This window comes from Branchiostoma lanceolatum, chromosome 2 (assembly GCF_035083965.1).
Source record: "Branchiostoma lanceolatum isolate klBraLanc5 chromosome 2, klBraLanc5.hap2, whole genome shotgun sequence".
NCBI classification, from domain to species: Eukaryota; Metazoa; Chordata; class Leptocardii; order Amphioxiformes; family Branchiostomatidae; genus Branchiostoma; species Branchiostoma lanceolatum.
Genome location: NC_089723.1, coordinates 15,503,529 through 15,526,345, shown reverse-complemented (window position 1 = coordinate 15,526,345; position 22,817 = coordinate 15,503,529). Strand labels below are relative to the sequence as shown.

Sequence of the window (22,817 nt, the reverse complement as noted above, 5' to 3'; positions counted from 1 at the left end):
CCGCGGACCAAATGTCTAGAACAGCCTACCTCCAGACACACGTACGGCTCCGAATTTGACTTCCTTTAAGAGACTCTTGAAGTAACGGATCCGGAGATGAACAAAACGAACGGACACGGACCATTAACCAGCTTTCGCCCTATAATATGTTGTATGTTTGTAGCAATTGTATATTGTTGTACCATAAATATGTAATGATATATGTTGATAGAGTTATTTGGACTCAAATGACTGTGTATCTCTGTCATGTTGTATCTGACCCATACCTCTTCCCTCATGACCTCAATGAAAAGCGGCCTGCGTACCGATTTGAGCTTATCATAAATAAACAAAGGTTCAAACAAAACAAACAAAAATGATCATTGTGAAAACATTTCATTAACAAGAGTCTTCAGCGGACCAAAATCAATGTGACTTTTACAACAATGACATTGGATTACATTTTTTGTTTTGTTTTATGGTCATCAGAAATTGTTTAAACGCGGCAGACTGTTAAGATATCTTTAAGATGACTAAAGTCTATAAGATAACATTAATTAACATAAATTAGGAAAAAATAGCTTGGTCTTAGCTTTCCAAAAACTCCCATACATCATCTGAGTAACGACCTTCAAAACAAAATTGTTGTATTTCACACTCTGTTAATGGTCTAAGGCTTTGAACAGTTGGTGTAAGCTCATACAGGCCATTATGCTGAGTACTATAACAGTTACTGATTGATTTCTTTTGTCAGTAATAAGTTTCTATCAGGGTGTGTATTATAAGTTCAAATAGAATTAAATCCACACATATCAGCTTATTTCAATCATATGATATGCACATTGCTACTTCTAAAATCCTAAAACCACTTTTCCACTATAGTCATTATAACATCCTTTAATTTTGCCTTAATGTACCGATTTTATTGCAGGAGTTATAAAGATCTGTCACACACCAAAACAAAAAAAACGCAAAGGATTAATGACAAAATAGTAGCAAACAAAGTACAATAGAACTGACAGAACTGTCACATAATCATACTGTTAATCAGGCCATTATGCATCTATAGAAGTTTTACAAATAGCTCAAGAAATAAACTACAACCTATATTTGGATAACTGAAAACGCTTAAGCTTGTTTTAACAAATGGCCGAAATTAAGATGAAATGTTGACCAGCTCTGGTCATAAGATGATGATCAGAAACTGAGTGTTAAGCCCCTGTCACACATCTAAGACCTTCCCACGACTTTGCTCCCTACCATTCCCAAACCAATGTCGACGGTGGGTTGGGAGTTGCCTGGAATTCGTCCTATTCTACCTCAAGGTCACTCTTCTAATCGTATCCAATCAGAATAAGTCTTTCCCGACCACTTCTGACCGACATTTAAAGATAGCTGACTCAGATGACGTTTAAAGACTAGTTGGAAACTCAAAGAGCTAAGGGAGCTCGCAGGATGCAGGGCACAGCAGTGGGCATGGCGAAAAAAAAAAATTAAGAAAGACTGAATGCAGCTACAAAACGTTTATACGACTGCCGATGCACAAACCAATGGATGATGATGATGGCAAACTCGCAGACCAACTTCTAACTACAGAAATGGCCTCGCTCACGAATAGCTTGAGCGCTAGAGGAACTTTGGTAGCAGACTAAAGCTAAGAAGGCTGGACTCTAGGCTACGAATAGCTCCCAACCACAGTCTGGGGGAAGGTAGGTAGAGGTCGGGAGGCCGTGGTTGGCTATGTGTGACAGGGGCTTAAATGATTGAAGAATCAGTTCACCGGCTCCACCCTCAGGCGAATGGGTTCCATAGGGGTGGGGAATGACTTCCACTTGTTGAGCTTCATAGGGACCTAAGCGGAAGAGATGCAATTAAACCATTGAGTATCAAAAATAAATTGAAAACGGAGAGTTTGTTAATTTGATAGAAAGAGAATATCAACAGCATGTACATGCTACCATATGCAATATTCATTGTTTCACAAAACATATATACCCTATAATAAATTGATATTAATCAAGACGCCAGCTTCCCCTCCAAAGGCAACACGCCCAAAATGGTAGCATGATCGGTATGATGGTCATCTGTTCCAATAGACAGCGATGGAGTACTAACATCACTTTTGTGTGTCTGCGTGTACGTGTGCGTGCGTGCGTGTATGTGTGCGTGCGTGCGTGTGTGTGTGCGTGTATGTGTGCGTGCGTGCATGTGTGTGTATGTGTGTGTGTGTATGTGTGTGTCTGTCTGTCTCTATGTGTTTCAGATATTCACAGATATATACAAATCAGCAATGACACATTTCTGACTTATTCCTATGTTGCTATATTTGTTTGTGGGATTTATCTTTTCTATCTACTAATTGAGATTTATCACATTGTGGAAGAATTGACATAACAGGTGACTATCACCTTTTCAAGGTATCAACCCGGACCAGACTGTATGTACGGTTCGACCCACTCACACCTAAAACACGGGGAATTCATTTAACATCATATCCGAGGGATGTCCCTTACTGAAGCTAGGTACTCATCTATACCTGAGTGAAGTGAGGAAAGTTGTCTAAATGGCCTTTCCCAAGGGCACAACGTTTAGGGGACAAATCAGGGGACTTGAACACATGACCGCTTGGTTTAGGGCCAAAAACCCTGCCTTGCAAACTAACGAGACTTACACCAAAAATAGTTACTCAAGCAACTTGATAAAATTTTGAAACAGTCAGACGTTTCAGACAGCATCCGCTGCCTTTCGTCAGTGACTAAGGAAAGGACTGGGAAAACCAGGTTTTATACCAGATCTCTGAATAGATGTGTTAATGAGGTTACGACAATCTAGGATCTCTTGACGTACTCTTCAGCGCTGTCTGAAACGTTTGTTTCAAAATGTTATCAAGTTGCTTGAGTTACTATATTCGGCGTATCTTACTTCCTGGATGTCTAACCGTCATCAACGTAACGTGACTTACGACAGTGTCAGGTCCGGTGGTGACGCGGTACTTCATCAGAACCTTGGCCAGTCCAACCTTCAGCTCCATCAGAGCCAACCTCATCCCGATGCAGTTCCTCGGCCCCACCCCGAACGGCAGCCAATCAAACGGGTTCCTCTTCTCCCTCTCTTCCTTCGTGAACCTTTAACAAAAATATTTCCGTGGTAAGATGTACAGAAATCTCTTCTCAACTATTATTGAATGCTCATCATTACGCACCATTCTTTACAATTAGGGGTACTAGTAACAAATTTTAGAAATAAAAATGATTGTCTCCGGGGAAAACAAACTAGCGAAAGATACTTTAAGTTACTGTTAAGCAATACGTTAACAGTGAGTCGTTCTACGTTTCACATTGTACAAAGTTATAATTAGAGTGACAAGATAAAGACATGTATTTTGTTAGCAGACTGTTGTGCAAAATGCCAATGAAATGTTGACGTTTCAATTATCTACCTTCAATGTCTTCAAGGATTGAATTGCTATACTACACGTTGGTAGAAGTGCCATATAAATGGCATTCATTTGGATTCAACCAGTACTGTCAATGCATTTAAGTTCGCGTGGTTTTATTTCGCGGCAGCGCTATAGCCACATTCTACTACAGTAGAGGACAAAAATGTTCGCGGTGGTTTTAGGTGAAACGGTTGCCGCGAAAACCGTGAACATAAAACCACCGCGAATATTTCTGCCTTTTGTTTTATCCTTATTGCTACGTCTTAAATGATGAAACATTTGTATCTAAATACCTTTCCGGGATGAACTTCCTCGGTTCGTTCCAGCGGGCGGGATCGTAGTGGATGGCCAGGGCGGGAACAATTACAACCATATCCTTTGGGACGGTAAACCACTTCAGCCTCGCGTCTTCGTTAGTGACCCTCGTGATGCTAAAAAAGGCATTTACATACGTCAATCAATCAATGAATCAATGAATCAATCAACCAACCTACCAATCAATCAACCGCAGGCATCAGGGCAGATGCATGGTGGCTGCAGACATGTCACTCCAGGATGTTCTGTTTTACAATTTCATACATATCATGTCATTCTGATTTACATACATGTATACATGTTCTGTTTTACATACATACATACATGCATACATATAATGTCATGCTGTTTTATATACATACATGTCCTGATTTACATACATATCAAGTACAAAATATCCCAAATCCAGGATCTAGGATACCAAAAACAAACATTCACATGCTTTAAACCCCAGTAATCTATTTCGTTTTCCTGACAATTCTATGCTTTGTGTCAAGTTCCATTGCTTGATCTCCTCATTACATATCCAAGAGCCATCATATTTTGTACCGACTCTTTAATCCCTAAGCTACTATGTACATGTATACTCAGTACTATTCGTCACAATTGTAAGAGAAATGTACCGAATACACAAAATACTTTCCTAAAAAATTCCAAATTGTACACACAGTGACACTCAGATAGTCCGTACAAATTTCACTGTGGAGTGACTTTGAATCATCTGATACATCATATGTATTTACTCCCAAATGAGATCTTTCGTTGTAGTTTTTATCGGAGCAATATTTACACTGTTACGCTATATGTTAACTGGATGAAACTTACTAGGCCACAAGAGGGTAAAGACGAAGGGTCTCCATGATGCACATCTCGATATAGGACATCTTCTGGACAGCCTCGTAGTCCAACTTGCCCTGTAGAACATAAAGTATGGATCAAATACTTGGTTAATGGTTTATTGGTCAGAAATTAACCGTGCAATGGCAGCCAGTGCTGAATTGCTGCAGGGTTTACAATCATATAATACAGAACAGATACATATTTGCTCCACACTTGCACTTTGTCGAACTGTCGCAAGGGTCTGGGCGGCTGCCATTCTGAGCCAGCAGGTGACCTCAATACGACCTTCCCCAACCGAAGTCAGGTACCCATTCACACCTGGGTGGAGTGAGGAAAGTCGTATAAATTGTATCTTAGTTGCAAAAGATACATTCTTGGACACATCATTAGATTAGAAGATGAACATTACGACATTGACGTTTGTACCAAATATCATACAGCATTCATCGTGATGAATAACCCACTTGTTCTAGTGAGTTATGGTCACATGACTGATTTCATTACGTCACTCATCACGAGAAAGACCTTTCTAAAGCCCTCCGTGTGAATGATCAACTTTCTTTGATGTCTTAGGTCATAATAAGATATTCAAAATCAGCCCAAAATTGGCAAGTTGCTCTTTTTGTGTTGGATCAAGGTTGACTTTGTGACAATAGTTTGAAATAAGAAGAACTAACTTTCATTTTTCGAGGTAAAAACAAGACATTGAAGAACTTAAATAGTTACTCAAGCAACTAGATAGAACAGTCGGGCGACGTTTCAGACAGCATCCACTGTCTTTCGTCAGTGACTAAGGTAAGGGTATGGGAGAACCAGGTTTTGTACCGAAACTCTGAATAGATAATGTTAATGAAGTGAAGAGAATTGCTGATGGCTCAATAGAATACTAAACTAGAGTTCCACGAACACATTATCTTCGCCAAATAATCAAGGCTTATTATGGAGAGTGATTGATATTTACGTGCTAATCGCCCCCTGCAAATTTGATCATGCACCATACCATTTGGAAGTTACGATTGGACGAATGAGTCCAGTCTAGATAGGGTTAAAAATCATTTGGTGGTACAGGACTAGTATATTTGTAGAGTGTGCTAATATATGTTATAACTGGTCATGAAAAATATGAGTATGTTGATATTATATGGGCCACAAAGGTTCGATATTGCAGTGTTGAAAGTTGAAAGTGATGATGAAATGGTAGAGTCAATACATATGAATAGTCTAATCTGGCGCGTTTTTAGGTGTTTTTAGTCAGGCTTTCTATTTTGTCCCTATTTCGTTATGTCGCCAACGGTGTTGAACAAAAATGCTTAAACTGAACGCGTTAAAAACCAGCAGGACCCACACCTCTGCTTGGAGAATAGTTTATTTATTTGACCTACATGTACGTTTATGCAAGGCCATCTGTTTACATAACCTGACACTGTCCCATGTCCCATTGAAATGCAGTAGGTTAACAAACTTTCCTCACTAATTATGCAAATTACCCCCTGATTTGCATAATTAGTAATTGATAATGTAAAGCACCATCTGAGCTCTCTACATACCAAACATCACGACGATCTGTCGACCCCTTCTCAAGTTATTCATGTCCGAATGTCAAAACAAAAACACCCACTGCAGTTCTTAATAAGCTGCTAGGGGGCCAAAATTTACAGAACTTACTTTCTGTGGCATGAACTATCTACCACACAAAAATCATGACCATAGCACTTTCAGAAAATATGCCCCTAAATTTTGAATCTCCGCTGCAGTACCTTAGGTACCCGCTAGAAGGCTCATCATCGAACTTGACCTTCCTTTCTGTAAACCCTACCCATCCACTAAATATCATACGGATCCATCAACAGCTTCTTGAGTTATGCTGGCGACATACAAATACACATCCACACAAAGCCCGCTGTAGTACCGACGGAAAATACCAGGGGAACCATTTTTGAACTTGACCCCCGTTTCCACAACATCTACACACTTGCAAAAAATCATGAAGATCCATCAACGTTTCCGTCACTTTTTTTGCCTACATACTAACACCAAAAAATGCAAAGTCCGCTGCAGTACTGTTGCAAAACGCAAGGTGAACCATTTTCGAACTTGACCTTTCTTTGCACAACCACTACACACCTACCAAAAATCATAAAGATTCATTGAAGCTTTCTTGAGTTTTGCTCCTGACATACATTCAGACCCACCCAACAGATTTTTCAACCGAAAACATAATCTTCTCCGCGTACAAGTACTCGGCGAAGATAACTAAGACAAGGCTGTATACTAATGACTCAATTAGTGTTATCCTAAGTGCCTGAAAGTTCGACGCGTAGAGACTCTTTCCTTAGTCACTGACGAAAGATAGCGGATGTTGTCTGAAACCTCTGTCTGTTTCAAAATTTTATCCAGTTGCTTGAGTAACTATTTTTAGTGTATCTTTTTCCTGTATGTCTAACCTTCATCAACGTATTAAAGAACTTACTTCGTTCCCGACAATCTCGTTGATCTCCTGTCTGGCTTTGTCCTGGATCTCCTGATCGATGGCCAGGTGGTACAACGCGAACGACATTGTGATGGAGACAGTATCGAAAGCCGCGGAAAAGAAGCCGATTCCGTTTGCAACAACATCCTCCCTGCTTAAAGCTGAAACCACAAAAGTGTAAAGTTAAGTTTTCAGCGGCAACATAAACAACAATAAAAAGCTTGGGTATAGCGAATGCCCACCATGTATCAATTATTACGATTCTAATGGATTGCTCGGGCCCTCGTAGTGTACTGTGGATTCAGAAATGTTCGCGGTGGGTTTATGTTTGCGGTTTTCGCTGTGAACTCTTTCCCGCGAACTTAAAACCACTAAAAGCCATTGTGTGACTGTAGCACTACTATATATTGTTTCAAAAGCGAACTCAAAACCACTACGAACGCTCCATTTTCTCCTTACCGTGAAATCAAACACTCGCGAATATTCTGCAATTACAGTATATTATACAATAGAAAAATTTAAATGAATGCTCATCGTTGATAAAATCCCAAAGATTTTGATTCTATGGGTTCACTCAACTTTTAACTTCTGGTTTGTTTGCTCGAATATTGCTCTTGGTTTTGTTAAAAGACATAACGGATTTTTGTAGAGCATACGTTGCTTTTTCCCCGGCACTTTGGGTCCGTCGATGCTGCCATCTTCGCCCTCCTTGTGCGCATCGATCATAACCTGGAGCAGGTCCACGCGTCCCTGTGAAAATGACAGAGCAAAAGAAAACAATTTTTAGCTTGAAAGTTCATCTGTGTTGGTAGAAATCATTCTGAAACAAGTTTGAACTGTAATTTCCAAAACTTCGCCAAATTTTCGACTGTACGACACCAGTCTTTGTCAATCTTAGAATAAATCAAATCTTTTGTAAGCATATGACAAAATAGAATAAACCATTCAATACAAGTCAAATGTAAACGGGCGGAACTGAAAGTGGAGCCGCCCACAGCATTGTCAGAAGGACACGCAGCAGGGAGGAATGATGATTTGAAAAAAAGATTTGACATGCCAATATTGCAATGTTATTATATATTATCTGTGGAAATGTTGGTTTTCAAAATGAAATCTATCATCTTCTGTTCAAAAAGGACAAATGTAAATTCTGAAATGCATTCTTTATAGTATAAGGGATCTATGCGTCATACAAGAAGTGTCTACTCTTATATGGTTCAGTTTGGATAGGCTATATGACAATAACTCTTCGCTCACTCGGTGGTTTTATTCGGTGGTTAGAGCACATGGCCAGGCGTTATGACACCATATACACCGAGTAAGAGGCGGGTCATTAACCCTTAATTATATACTATGCTGCATCAATCAAATAAACCTTGGCGGCTGGATAATTATAGTTTTATAGCTGGGAATGACTTACATTCTTCCTATAGCGCCATGTTAATTGACCATATAGATTATGTAGAAGGACAATATGAATATTATTCCTACTTTTCCTCCGTCAGTTTTCCTAATCGCCAGAATCTGGTCCATAACTCCATCAAAGAAGTCGGAAACGTCACTTTTGAAGAAGGGGTGACGATTGAGCGTCTCGAAAATGGGCTTTGCGATGGCGGGAAACATGACTGTGGAGATAATAACAATAATAAGTTTATTGCAAGTTCTTGCCCGTAGGCTAATTACAAGTACATGAAACATGAAAGGACGGACAGACAATTGGTAACAATATAGTATGCGACTATTCTTGTTCAAATACTAACACTAAATTCTATCTTATTTGTGTTTGACTTCTTTTTTCTAGACAGTGGAAGACGAATGCTCCCACTTTTTCTGTAATGGGTGGGTTTTGTGATTTTAACAGGAGAGTAGTTTCCTTTTGGTCTGTAAACATGGAGAAGTTTGGATGGAATTTGGTGGCCTTTCTTTCTTGATCGTAGAAGGGGCAACTTGAAATAAAATGTGTTTCGTCTTCCACCGTGTTTGACATGCAGTATTTACAATAACAGATAGTTGCTAGGAGGTTAGAATTTGAAAATGTGATTGACAAAATGTGTTTTGAAAGAGAGAACACACTAGTCTGGATGCCAACCTTTTTTGGTTTTAGTACGCTATCACGGCCGGTTCCGTTTTTGCAAGGAAAGTGACTGAGAGAGCGTACTAAATCTAAAAATTCTGTCATGCAGGCTAGGAACGCACAAATCAACAAGTACAAAAGTCTGATTGTAACTCCTACATATAGCTCATGATAATTGACAATGTTTCAACATACACATAATTCTGTTTGAATCATCAATGTGACAACTATCCTGTAATCCATCCTAATATAGCTCCAGTCCCCTCCTTTGATCGCTCACCTGTCCCCCTTTAAACGTTTGGCTCTTTCGTCATGTATCATCATTTTGGGTAGAAGATATTTTACGGGAGCAGTATGGTGGGAATCAAACTTCCGAATGCCTGTTCAAACCCTATTACGATTTAGATACAAGGGGTCATGCAACTCGAAGGCAATATACCCCTTTCCAAACTACGTACGGCGTTATTTACTCTTGCCGCTTCCTTGCTAAAATCACGCTCGCTCGCGGCAGATCGAGCTCTCGCGAGAGCAGATTCAAAATGGCGCCGGAGTTTGGAAGCGAGTCTATTAGAGATTTTACCTATATCCTGTACAATATTCAAACGTAAATCAGTATGTCTATTGACGGGTCGCAGAATATTTACAGAAAAGCAACGAAAGCTTTAAGGGTCGACCAAGAGCTAGACTTGGACGGATACCAGAATCATGACATAAAAAAGTCCTATCCTAATAAAGAGGACTCAAGACTCTGTAGCCGGGAAGGAGCTTGAAGGCATGAAGGATAGAATCCCGACAGATCAGCCCTCGGATGCCTTGTCATCGAATACCCACCTTCATTGGATGAGTTGGGAGGGAAGAAATTGGAGGAAAGATGGCATAGAAACTACAACAACGAACCCAGGCAACGACAATATTTTGAAGATGAAAGGAACCTTAAAAATTGCTTGTTGGAACGTAAGAACATTGTACAGCAGCGGAAAACTAGCGAATGCAATCAAAGTGATGAATGAATACAATTTCGAAATCTTAGGCATGAGTGAGACGCGATGGACAGGTCAAGACAAGATAGTGTCGGACAATATGACCTTCATCTATTCTGGAGGAGAACACCATGAATATGGAGTGGGTCTCTTACTAGCACAGGAGGCAAGCAAGGCACTCATTAGTTGGCAACCTGTATCAGACAGAATCATTTATGCAAGATTTAATGCCAAACATATGAAAGTGTCAGTGATTCAAGTGTATGTATATACAGAGGCAGCAGAGGAAGAAAGTAAAGATGACTTCTACGAACAGCTGCAAACGACCCTTGACAATACTCCCAAATATGACATGACCATTGTCATGGGCGACTTTAACGCCATGCTACCTAAGGACAGAACAGGATGGGAAAATATCTTAGGTCCACACGGAAGTGCAGAGGCAAACGATAATGGCCAGAGAATGCTAGAGTTTTGCCAAAGAAATAATCTGCAAATAACGAATACCTACTTCAAACACAAAAGGATCCATAATGCAACATGGAAATCTCCAGATGGAAAAACAGAAAACGAGATAGACTATGTATGCGTCAACAAACGTTGGGCAACATGGATCCATGACACACGAGTACAGAGGGAATCAGACATAGGGTCAGACCATCACATGCTGCTTTCAAAGATAAAGATCAAACTCAAGAAAAGAGCTAAAAAAGTAATAAAACCAAAACCATTTGCAGCAGAAAAGCTGAAAGACAAGGATATGAGTGACATGTATGCGTGCAAGGTCCAGAACAGGTTCGATGCCCTTAAGCGCATAGAGAAGATAAGCACAGATGTTGAAGAACAATGGCAAATGCTCAAGGAGGCCATTACAGAAAGTGCAGAGGAAACTACATGTATAGGAAGAAGAAGGGGCACAAAGAAGGAAGCTTGGATCTCAGACAAACTTGGGATCTAATAGACGAAAGGAAGACAAAGAAACTTGAAATATGCCAACAACATAACAACGAAAGGAAGACAAGACTCAGAGCGGAGTATACCAACCTGGACAAAAAGGTTAAGTCAAGCGCACGGCATGATAAGAGGAAATGGTTTATGGAAAAAACACAGGAAGCAGAAGATGCAGCACAGAAAAATGACACCAGAACCACATTTAGAATACTGAAGGAACTCGGAGGTGGTTCAGCAAAGAAACAGGTGCCGATAAAGAATAAAGATGGAGAAACACAAAAGAGCGAAGAAGAAGTACTAGAAAGGTGGAAAGAGCACTTTGAAGAAGTTCTTAACCAGCCTAATCCAACGGGGCCTCCCTTAGAGAATGATGACGATGACAACGATGAAAACATAGAGGAACTCGACATAAACTGTAATGACATAACAGAAGAAGAAATAGAGAAAGCAATAAGAAAACTGAAAAACAACAAAGCCCCTGGTGAAGACCGAATTCATCCTGAAATGCTCAAGTATAGCGGAAAAGGCATAAGACAGATGCTACTAGTACTATGCAACAACATTTGGAAGAATGAGACCCTACCTAATGACTGGAAAATAGGAACAATAATCCCTCTGCCTAAGAAAGGGGACCTCAGTAACTGTTCAAACTGGAGAGGAATTACTCTTCTGTCCCTACCAAGCAAAGTTCTAAGCATAGTTATTCTGAATAGAATCAAGGATGAAATCAACAAGAAAATAAGAGAGCAGCAATATGGATTTAGACCAGGAAGAGCTTGTGTTGACGCCATCTTCACCTTGAGAAGAGCCGTTGAAAAAGTCTTGAGTTCAACACGCCCCTGCTTATGCATTTTATAGACTTCCAAAAAGCTTTTGACAGTATTAACAGGGACAGTATGTGGTATATATTGAAAACGTATGGGATCCCTGCCAAGATCATTACCTTGTTACAAGCGATATACAACGACACCAGTTGTATTGTACGTGTTGGAAGCCAGAACACCGAGAAGTTTGAAGTACACACAGGAGTTCGACAAGGGTGTATTTTATCACCACTCCTATTTATAACTACCATAGACTGGGTTTTGAAAAAGGTAGAGAAGAACAAGTGTGGGATACCAATACAAGGGACAAACGATCTCCTGTTCGACCAAGATTTCGCTGACGATATAGCCCTCATAGAAAACAGTGAAGATGGGCTACAGCAGGCAACAGACGACACAAGAGAAACAGCAGGAAGAGTAGGGCTGAAATTCAACGCCAAAAAATGCGAGGTCATGGGCATCAACACAGCCGCCCCGCCAAACATCAAAATCGAAGATACAGCAGTGAAGGTGACAGATTCTTTCACCTACTTGGGAAGCACGATCACAGCAAATGGGCATAGTCACAAGGAGATCATGACAATTATTGGGAAAGCCAGCTCAGCCTTTGGGAAAATACAAAAAGTGCTGAAGAATGAAGTGCTAAGTCTACAGAACAAATTAAGGATATACCAAGCAACAGTACTGTCAATACTGCTGTATGGGAGCGAAACATGGCAGATATACGCAGCAGACCAAAAGCGCCTGAATGCCTTCCACACAAGATGTCTAAGGAAAATACTGGGGATCTCATACAGAGATAGAATAACGAACAAAGAGGTTTACCACAGAACAAAGCAGAGAGAAGTGGCAGACATGGTAAGGGAGAGAAGACTAAGATGGCTAGGACATGTCCTGCGAATGGAAGAAAACAGAACAGCGAAGAAGATCTTGGAATGGAAGCCACACGGCGGAAGAAGAAGTAGGGGAAGGCCAAGGCTGACGTGGCAGACAAACGTGGAAAAAGACCTCCAAAGCATTGGAAGCTCCTGGCATAGAGCCAAGAGAGAAGCACAGAACCGAGGAAGGTGGAAAAGGACGGCCCGATGTGCCTCAAAGGCACGGGAGGAACTAAGGTGCTAAGGTTTAAGGTAATAAAGTGAACACCATTCAAAATGCTACTCACTGTACAACCACATCAGTGGACTTTTCCAGTTGAAGTCAAAGGCTTTCTTTGCGTGAACAGTAAAAGGATGCTGTGGATCCTTCTGTGAGTTCACCTCCACCCCGAAGATAGTTCTGGCGGTCATATCCATACTGAACGCACCTGTCAGTCTGAATGAATGAATTAAATTTTTATTCATGTGTCTTGCACGTTATGTGCCCAGTCCGTGTGGGCTTAAAGGACGCCAATAATATATATATACATGATAATAGAGGTACAGAATCAACAAAAAGTAATTTTACAGAATATGGTACTATGGGCACTAGATAATGTGTATTGCCATCAAATTCTATGACTTACGAATATTGTTTTCTGGCTACTAGAGAATATGTATTGCCATCACATGCTAAGAGTAGATATATTAAATTCAGATTTCTGAAACAAGAAATTCAACTTAAATAAAGAAGTTATTCCTTACTCCCTGACATCAAAAGACTCCTTCGTCGTCGCGAAGCTGTTGATATTCTCCACGAGCTGGTCAGCGCAGCTGTCTATCGATGCTATCATCTGAAAATACAGCATCAGCTGCTTGATCAATCACATGACAAACGAATAATGCTACCACACCCGAGGCGTCGCCAAAAATAGTATCCCACTACTAGCACTAAACTAGGCACAGCCTCATTACTCGATAGGGTACCTACTGGCTGAACTTAAAGATGAATATTCAAGGTGAATATGAAATATAATCAAAACGAGAGAGACATGAGAGGCTGAGACTGCCGTCTTTAAGATACAAAAGGACCAGGGGCGACATGTTGCAAGTGTATAAGTTCTTGACAGGGAAGGAAAGAGCAAATCCGAGGAACTTTTTCGACATTGTGGGGAAGCAGACAACAAGAGGTCATAGTCTCCAGTTGGCAATACTCTTTGCCAAGACAACAGTTCGTCGCCAGTCATTCAGCATATTAAGAACTGTACAAACATGGAATTCCCTGCCAGAAAACGTCGTAACGGCGATTACAGTGAACAACTTCAAGGCAAGGCTCGATGCGTGGTGGAAGGATAGGATACACACAGAATGAGAAGAGGGTGTCTAACAGGCAAGAAGATGGCTCCTACACCGAGACGTCATGAAGGTAAAATAGTACTCAATGTATCGTATTGTATTTTATTTGTATCTATAAGGTCCATTTATATAGTTTGTCTAACTGTTAATGTATTAATATTGTGTCCCAACATTTAAATGATGAACATGATAGTATACTTCTAGTACTTTGCTTGTAAATGTATTCGATAATCATATGCTTTTATTTATCTATTTATTCAATTAATCTTGAAAATGTCTGGTTAGCCCCTTCGACAATCGATCTTGTTGATTTCCAAAGGGGCGTAGAGAACATAGGACAATTGGTACATAAATTACATAACATGAATCGAAGATATATACAGAAAATGATAATGAAATCATAGTGAGAAACAAATTACATATGTATGAATTATCAACAAAAGTACTCAAGAAAAAAAATCATCAATTCAAATTCGTGATACAAAATCAAGTCCAGTAACCGTTGAAAACTTGTATATTGTTTTGTAAAAATAAGGTTTGAAAATGACAAATCTAACATTTTTGGGTTGGTATTCAAAATGGACATCATGTATTTAGAAAATTGGACAAAATATGGCCAAGGACATTATATAGTTGGCATTGGAGGAATAATTATGAAATTACCATAATTATATGGTGCAAGAATCTCTGAAGCAATGCAATCAAACATTACGACAAACAAATGACAATTGAAAAATCATTCATTGATTAATTATATCATGAAAGGCTGGTAACGAGGCAAATGAACTAACAAACTGCAAGAACACAGATAGACCCAAAACACAACCTCCCCGTCAATTAGTCGCATCTTCCATTGACCCTATGACCTGGACTGCCTGTCAGCCAAGATTGATAATTCTACCACCTCTTAAGTCTTTAATTTCCTTCCTACCTGCAAGTTTTGCATATTGCCCTTCTCTCCCTGTCAATCTGTGGTGAGACGTGAATTTAAAATATTGCACATGTATAAGCTAAAAATAGTCTGGCAGACAGACAGACAGACAGACAGACAGACAGACAGACGGACTGAAAACAATACCTCCATACACGGAGTTGATTAAAAGAAATAACTGTCAAAGTGAAAAGTACCTGCTTGAGCTTGCTGCTGCTGAAGGCGGGAGTGAGTGTGGTCCGCACGTTCTTCCAGTCCTCGTCCCTCATTTGAAACACCTGCCGACTGAAGGGCTTTACGTTGATATCTTGAACCTCTCTCTGATAAGAAGTGTTGTTGACGTGGGAAATATAACAAGTGGTTAGGAGAGGTATATACACATTCACTATTACAGACGCCTACATTCTTCTATGTCAATATTTTCTTGAACGTATGCAGCGCTAATGCACTTGCCTCCACAAAATTCTAATCAAATAGAACGCTGATCAAGATTTAGTCTACTGTGATAAAGATATTTAGAACAAGAGAAAAGAATAACCTAAGAGTCCGTAAGACACACTCCTGCTTGAAGTAATTATGGTGTTTTGGGTTACTCTCCAAGCAGAGCATGAGTTTCGGCTGGTTTTTAGACGTGTTATAGGCGGTTTTTTGGGGCTTTCTACTTTGTCATCTTTTTTTGTTGTTGTATAGTTGGCTATATAAAAAAAGATGACTAAGTAGAAAGCACGAAAAAACGCATAAAACACGTCAAAAACCAGCCGAAACCCATGCTCTGCTTGAAAAGTAGTTTTGGGTGTTGACACCTTCTTTACCGACATGCCAAATTCAAATGAATCGATCAATGGGATATTGATTTATACGTGCGAAGACACAGACAAAACAAATTGTTCAGAGTATGAAAGTCTCATCTTAGTAAAGAGGGTATTTGCGCATAAATTATGTAAATGAGGCCCTGATTTGCATTATTGATTTTTAACTGAACATGTTTAACTTGACTTAAATTTCAAATTCCACAGTAATGAAATTACCAGGACGAAATTATATTTTTTTTCTTATCAATTATGAACATCAGGTCGTCATCTGCATAATTAATATTCATCGATGTATCTCTCTATCGTATAACCAGTTGACTGGTCTGTAAGATTGTTGGTCACTCGGCAGTTGTAGCCTCTGATGGAAAGTAAAAAAATTAGGTCTGATTTCTACCTGAGTACCATGTACTCTACTAATAGAAAACATAATACCTTAACGACAGTCAATTAATGTTCTCTTCTGTTACGCGGTTCCACGTCACTCTCATACTTACCAAACTGTAATATACTCGAAATAGTTCATACTTACATCCATTGTACAGGCAGATTCATTTAATGATAGATACCAACTTGTACTGTCTATTGTTATTTTCCTTCTATCCATTTTGTATTTATGCATGTCATTATGTCTCTTTGTTGTATGTGTTCACTCAGAGTAGAAGGCTTCAAATAAGCAATCGCTTCCTACCTAATACTCTGTAAACATATACGAACTAGAGTTCCGCGACCTCATACCTTCGCCGACTGATGTTAGCCTTTTCGAGTGAATGCTTATCACTCAGTATGTAAATAAGGTCCTCGATTGCATGAATTTCAAGTGATCCTTTTCTCTACACAAAACACAGCATTAAAGTAAAATCTTAGAAAAGAGGGCCATTGTAGCATTTCCTCATATATTATGTAAATGAGGCCATCATGATTTATGTCTGATAACGTCCACATTTGATTATCTCCCAAACGCCACAAGAATGAAATCCCATCATTTACCACTCTGGAATTATAGTATTTTGTCATAAATTTTGCAAATTAGGTATTCGTTTGCATAATTGATATCTATCAATATTCCTCTTTTTCTCAGTTACATGTCACGTGTTTGACTACAATGGAATGCAAGGGTTTGTATGCTTTTTCACATCACAGATCCTGATTTGAATGATTCTTAGAGGATCATGTAAATCATCACTCAAACTATGTACATCCCTACAAATCATGACGATCCGTCATCACCTTCTTGAGTTACTAGTATTCTCTTTCAAAGTTTAAAACAAACCCATACCTATACCTTCACGAGTTCTCCCAAGAGTTATAAAAATAATCACTGTAAGAATATTTTTGCTTAATTGGTATCATAACTTTTTTCTTTACTACAGAAAATAAGGCAATTTGTTGGCAATGTATTTGCTTCAAGTATGCCCTTATTTTCATAGTCGACATATCAATCAGTTTTTATCAAACCTATACCTTCCAACAGGGATTGCGTTAGATCGTAAGGCTGCTGTGTTTAAATGCCCGTGTGACCTCCCTGACCCCAAAACAGAGCCCTGCACCAGGCAAGTAAAGTATCACATGTGTCCTTCAGGGACGTCTCACAGGGAGCCTGCGCCGGTAAACTAGGTCACCTGTCAGTGCAATTTAACCTGAATATATAGACTTAAAATATCAAATTGAAAGGGAATTGTAGACATTTCCTTATAAATTATGTTAATGAGGCCTTGTCATGCATGATTTTTGTCTGATATTGTTCACCTTTACTTAGCTTCCTAATGATACAAGAATGAAATTCCAATCATTTACTATTGTAGTATTTTCAATTGGTATTTTCTCATTAATTATGCAAAATAGGTAGCTATTAGCATTATTGGTATCTATCGATACCTCTCTCTTTTTCAGCTATATATGTCACATGTTTGAGAGTCCTATTTTGAAAGGCAGCAGATTTATAAACTTTCCTTGCTAATTATGCAAATTAGCACCTGACTTGCATAATGAATATTCAATTATGTAAATCATTAATCGAGCTATCTACATACCATAAATCAAGACGATCCGTTGACCATAAGTCTAGTTATTCATGTCCAAAGGTCAAAACAAATACATTAAAAACACCCGCTGTAGCTCCAAACAAGCCGCTAGTGGGCCCAAACGTGCACAACTTACTTCATGTGGCACCACACAAAAATCATGACCGTAGCACTTGCAGAAAATTCGACCTCAAACTTTGAAGCTACACTGCAATACCCAAAGTACCCGCTAGGAGGCCCATCATCGAACTTGACCTTCCCCTTTAATAAATCTACCTATTCACTAAATATCATGCACAACCATCAACAGCTTCTTGAGTTATCCTGTCAACAAACAAATACGCATACATAAACAGCCCACTGCAGTACCGCAGGAAAATGCCAGGTGACCAATTTTTGAACTTGAGCTTCGTTTTCACAATCTCTACGTACCCACCAAAAATCATGCAGATCCATCATCAATACGTCGAGTTATGTTGTCTACATACAAACACACAAACAAAAAAAGTCCACTGGAGCACTTTAGGAAAACGCCAGGTTAACCATTTTCGAACTTGACCTTCGTTTTCACAACCGCCACTTACCTACCAAAAATCAGCAAGATCCGTCAAAGTTCTCTCGACTTATGATCTCGACATACATACGGACCCACTTTACAGCTGGCGTAACCGATAACATAACCTTACCGCGAATGCATACATTCCCGGCGAAGGTAATAAAATAAAATATATACCTGGCCCATGCCCCCCCCCCCCCCACCAACACCACAACGACTAGGTCAGGCTATATTCAGGTATAGATATAAATCAAGATGGTGACAAAATTCAAAGCTATATATGAAGGAAATGGAAGAACTTACTTGACGATTGACAAAGTTGTGAAACTGTTTCACGAAGATCTCCTTCAACAGCTCTGGGTCGCTTACCAGCAGCATTGGACTCATTCCATTAAAGGCTCTGTATTAAAATAACCAAAGCAATATTAGCGCCAAAAAATCGAAATAAGATAATGCTGAAATCTTTATGGTAGTGGCGATAACTAACGCTGCCTAGAACATTTGAGTAGGAACTTTGAGCGTTTTAAAACCGCACAGAAATGTGTCATGCGATGATCTTCGCTTTGTGATCCTAGAAAAACCCTGGCAACGATTTTCAGTGAGTTCTCACATGACGACAACAGCGTATTTTTGCATCATGGACGTCGCTATACATTGTGATAGTGTTGTTTGAACTAATCACGTATATAGATGACTAAATGGATAGACTTTTTAAGATTCAAAATTTTTGGGCCCTAATATTGCTTGGGTTTCCTCTAGAAAGCAATTCACTGAAAATTAGTTTGAAAAAAGGTGACATTTCGTAGAGTACAAAAACAAGTAGTCACTAGAATTTTTCAAATGTATTCAAACTAAAAGGGAGAAATCTGTTGATTAATAATGACTTGCAGTCACTTGTTATTCACTCACCCCATAACTGTACTTTGAAAATCAGAAGCAGAAAACTGATTGTTGTAAATACCCTGTGGAAACAAAGAAAGACATAATGATCTGTAACATCATTTGAACTCTCAGAATTCCACTGTGTGCGTAAAAGACTGTGCATGCTCCATTTAACAAGCTATATGCCACCAAAAAATCAAGACCATAGCATGCTAGCATTTATAAAAAAATACACAAAACAGAAGTTGTGCAGCAGTACCAAGGTCACATACCAGGGGGAAATAACGGCCTTGACTTTCGTCTTCCCAACACCTACCCACAAAACAAATATCTTCATAATCCATCCAGAGATTCTTGAGTTATGCTGACTACAAAAGTCCGGAAACACAGACACACTGACACACAGTCACGCCCAGAACGTATTGACCTAGATTCTGAAGTGTCCGTATCCTGCGGATTACTGTGGCCGTATTAGACTAATTAGTAGATCTCTTTGAATTCACATGGTATTTTCTGCTACCAACACAAAGCTCCACGGCCTCATACCTTCGTTAGATGGTGTCAACCTTTTCGAGTGACGTACCATAAATGTTTCTCATTAATTTTTCAAATGAGATTCTTATTTGAATAAAATAAATCAGTTGATCACCTTCTCTACCTAACACCTTGTCAAAACTATGAAAGTCTTATCTAAGCAAAGAGGGTTGTTGAAGCATTTCCTCATAAATTATGTAAATGAGGCCCTCATTTGCATGATGAATATCTGATAATGTCCACATTCCATTACCTTTCAAATGACGCATGAATGATATTCCCGTCATTTACCACTATATGACAGGTCTTCATTTGCGTAATTGATACCTATCATTATTCATTTCTTTTTCAGTTACATATTTCACATATTTGAGGTTCCTTTCGTAGAAAGCAGCGTAGTTAGACTTTATCAATTATGCAAATTAGATCCTGATTTAAACAATTAGCGTTTGATAATGTAGATTATGCCTTAATCTATCTGCAAGTAACGATTCCAATGTTACCAATGGCTTGAATATTTCAATCTAACATCACTGTATTGCCTGAAAAGCTCACCGAAAGGGGGGTCAAGTAGGAGGTTCCGACGATCGGCAAAGGTGGGATTCCACATCCGGATACTCCCATCTTCCTGAACACAAACAGAGGATGCACCGCGTATCTGTGGAGTGAGGGATGGAAAGTCACTAATAAAGTAAAGCTCACGAAGTGAAATGAATAAAACAAGCTATCTGCCACAAAAAGTCAAGACCACAGCACGTCTAGGTCAAAAGATACAAAAATTAAAGTTCTGCTGCAGTACCAAGGTCACATACCAGGGGGCCCAAAATCGACCTTAATTTTCGGCTTTACAACACCCGCCCACATACCAAATATCATTGTAATCCATCAAGAGGCTCTTGAGTTATGCTGACTGGAGTGGTGCGGAAACACAAACAGACAGACAAACAAACAGACAGACAAACAGACAGACACACCCAAAACAATATCTCCATTTTTCATGGAGATAATAAGTCCAGAGACCCCATACCCCCATCAAATATTTCAAGGACTTGAAGATTTATTCTAATTTGACATCAACATAATCCGTGCCTGTCACAACACGCCACATCTATGATATGAAATATGAATCATTTACCTTTAAAGAATTATATCATTTTCACAAGTAAGGACTTATTTACATTACATGGGGTTCACAGAGGATGTCGTCCATATCATCGAATCAACATGGCCTAAGAAAGTAAACAAGTAAATAAACTCTCGCCAGCCCGTTCCCCTCCACAAGAGCGCGAGAAATCGCGAGATTTCAGACTGTACAGATGATAGGTCAAATACAGTTCACCGTGCGAGGGGTTGGTCTAATGTTTACGCTGAAACAATATCTGACTGCTACTCACTGACTGGCTGTATTTTCTACCAGACTATCAACGCTGGCTATAGGAAGAATAATTGGCCGCCAAAGGGTTTCATTTGCAAGTGCAGTCAGGGGGATACATGTTAACATTCCCGCGGACTGAATCTTTTAGCCGATTATTCCCATTTTTTGCTGAATTCTACGATCAATACCCCCGTACCCCCAGGCGTAGGTTATGCTGGCTAGCGGGTGGAACGCAATACGGACGTAATAGTATCAAGCCAATTTAAGGCAATGCGAAAACTTTAGTCCTGTGTTAAATATAAAAACACTATTAACAGGCCAAAATTTACAATACCAAACAAAAGGCACGACAACTGTTGTGTTCCGCTATACTACAATGAAGCGGGTATAGCGGCAGGGGCATAGATCTAGCCTGACCATCTGAGGCCCCCCGAAGGGGGTACGGATCTTAGAATTCGACGGATCATAGAATTCGGAAGGTTACATTTCTCCCAGGCCTGCTCCGGCCAACGAGCCTCTATGGTCCCGTGCCTCCGGTGCAGGCCTCCCGCACGGTGATTTTCCAACTTATCGGGGCCAGGTTCAACTTATCGGGGCCAGGCTCTTCAGGGTCCGTATCTTCTCGGGGCACGTATCTGCTTGGGAGACTGTTCCTATACGGCGGTTACAGTCCAAGGCCAAGCAGATGCGGGGCCCCATGCACCCAAGCAGATACGCTCCAAGCAGATACGCCCCCTCCCCCAAACCAAAGAACATGGCCCCGATAAGTTGAAAAATCGACGTGTTGGAGGCCTGCAACGGAGAATATATGGTCCCAAACTCCCAATGTACCAATGACATCTTCAACAGCAGACAAGTCACAACCGTAGAGCAGTGAAAATAAACACATCTCTTATACTTACACGTAGAAGAGAAGGGCTAGTACAGGCAGTAGAACCCATGTCAATGGGACCGGGAGGAACTCAAGGGCCAGCATTTTGCTCCAGGCACTGATTACTGTGAGCGACACACTCCTTCTAATGATACTAGCACGTCCCAAAAGGAGCCACACTCAATATGGCGCTCTCGCAGACTGACCAACAGTCCGGTTGTCTGGCCCGTATTTATAAGGTTAGTCAATCATTAATTCCAGCGCAAACAGGTCAAGTAATGAATGGGTCACGAAAATAGCGATGCGTCATGGAGTCAGTGAGTAACGTTGGTGGAACAATACTGTACTCTGTCACTAGTTCTGGGGTAAAGTCAGTTAAACGGTCGGTGGTTGTTTGCTTTGCTAGCTAAGCATTTACAGTTTTGGGAGGAGTTCAGATTGCCAAACAGGAATAGCGAACGAAATACAAATCAGAATATTAAGCCGTATATACAACTGTGGCGCAAAAAATATCTTTAATTGATATTCTGGGATACAAACATTACCTTATACGAAAAAAAGGCCATATATAGCCATACAATGTGGAGAAAAATTTGTGTCTGCGAAATAAAAACAAGGGCTGCGGGTATCATATGACAAACACTGACGTCACTCGCCCTACAGGACGTTGCCCTTTAAGTGTGGGGTCACGTAAGCACAGAGGCCAACAAATCAATTTCTTCTGTCGTTGAGTTTTATGTTTTGTGATTC

At 39.9% G+C, this 22,817-nt stretch overlaps 1 protein-coding gene across 1 annotated transcript; it reads right to left on the bottom strand.

Moving 5' to 3' along the window:
- Positions 1-359: 359 nt before the first annotated feature.
- LOC136427575 (cytochrome P450 3A43-like) lies at positions 360-22,255 on the bottom strand. The gene is made up of 14 exons (XM_066416538.1): positions 22,099-22,255; positions 20,377-20,479; positions 19,315-19,367; positions 18,709-18,805; positions 15,214-15,336; positions 13,495-13,583; positions 13,038-13,186; positions 8,535-8,668; positions 7,700-7,793; positions 7,044-7,204; positions 4,559-4,647; positions 3,712-3,849; positions 2,942-3,104; positions 360-1,831 (listed from the first exon to the last, which is right to left on the bottom strand). The coding sequence occupies exons 1-14, from the start codon at positions 22,170-22,172 to the stop codon at positions 1,751-1,753; spliced, it is 1,548 nt and encodes a 515-aa protein (XP_066272635.1). The 5' UTR covers positions 22,173-22,255; the 3' UTR covers positions 360-1,750.
- Positions 22,256-22,817: the final 562 nt, after the last annotated feature.

Excerpts from the sequence above, each read along its gene's own strand:
- LOC136427575 (XM_066416538.1), bottom strand. The coding sequence starts at position 22,172 with ATGCTGGCCCTTGAGTTCCTCCCGGTCCCATTGACATGGGTTCTACTG. Across the intron at positions 7,205-7,699 it reads AGTGCCGGGGAAAAAGCAAC|CTTTAAGCAGGGAGGATGTT; the intron begins GTATGCTCTACA and ends TTGTGGTTTCAG. Across the intron at positions 3,105-3,711 it reads AGGAAGTTCATCCCGGAAAG|GTTCACGAAGGAAGAGAGGG; the intron begins GTATTTAGATAC and ends TTTTTGTTAAAG.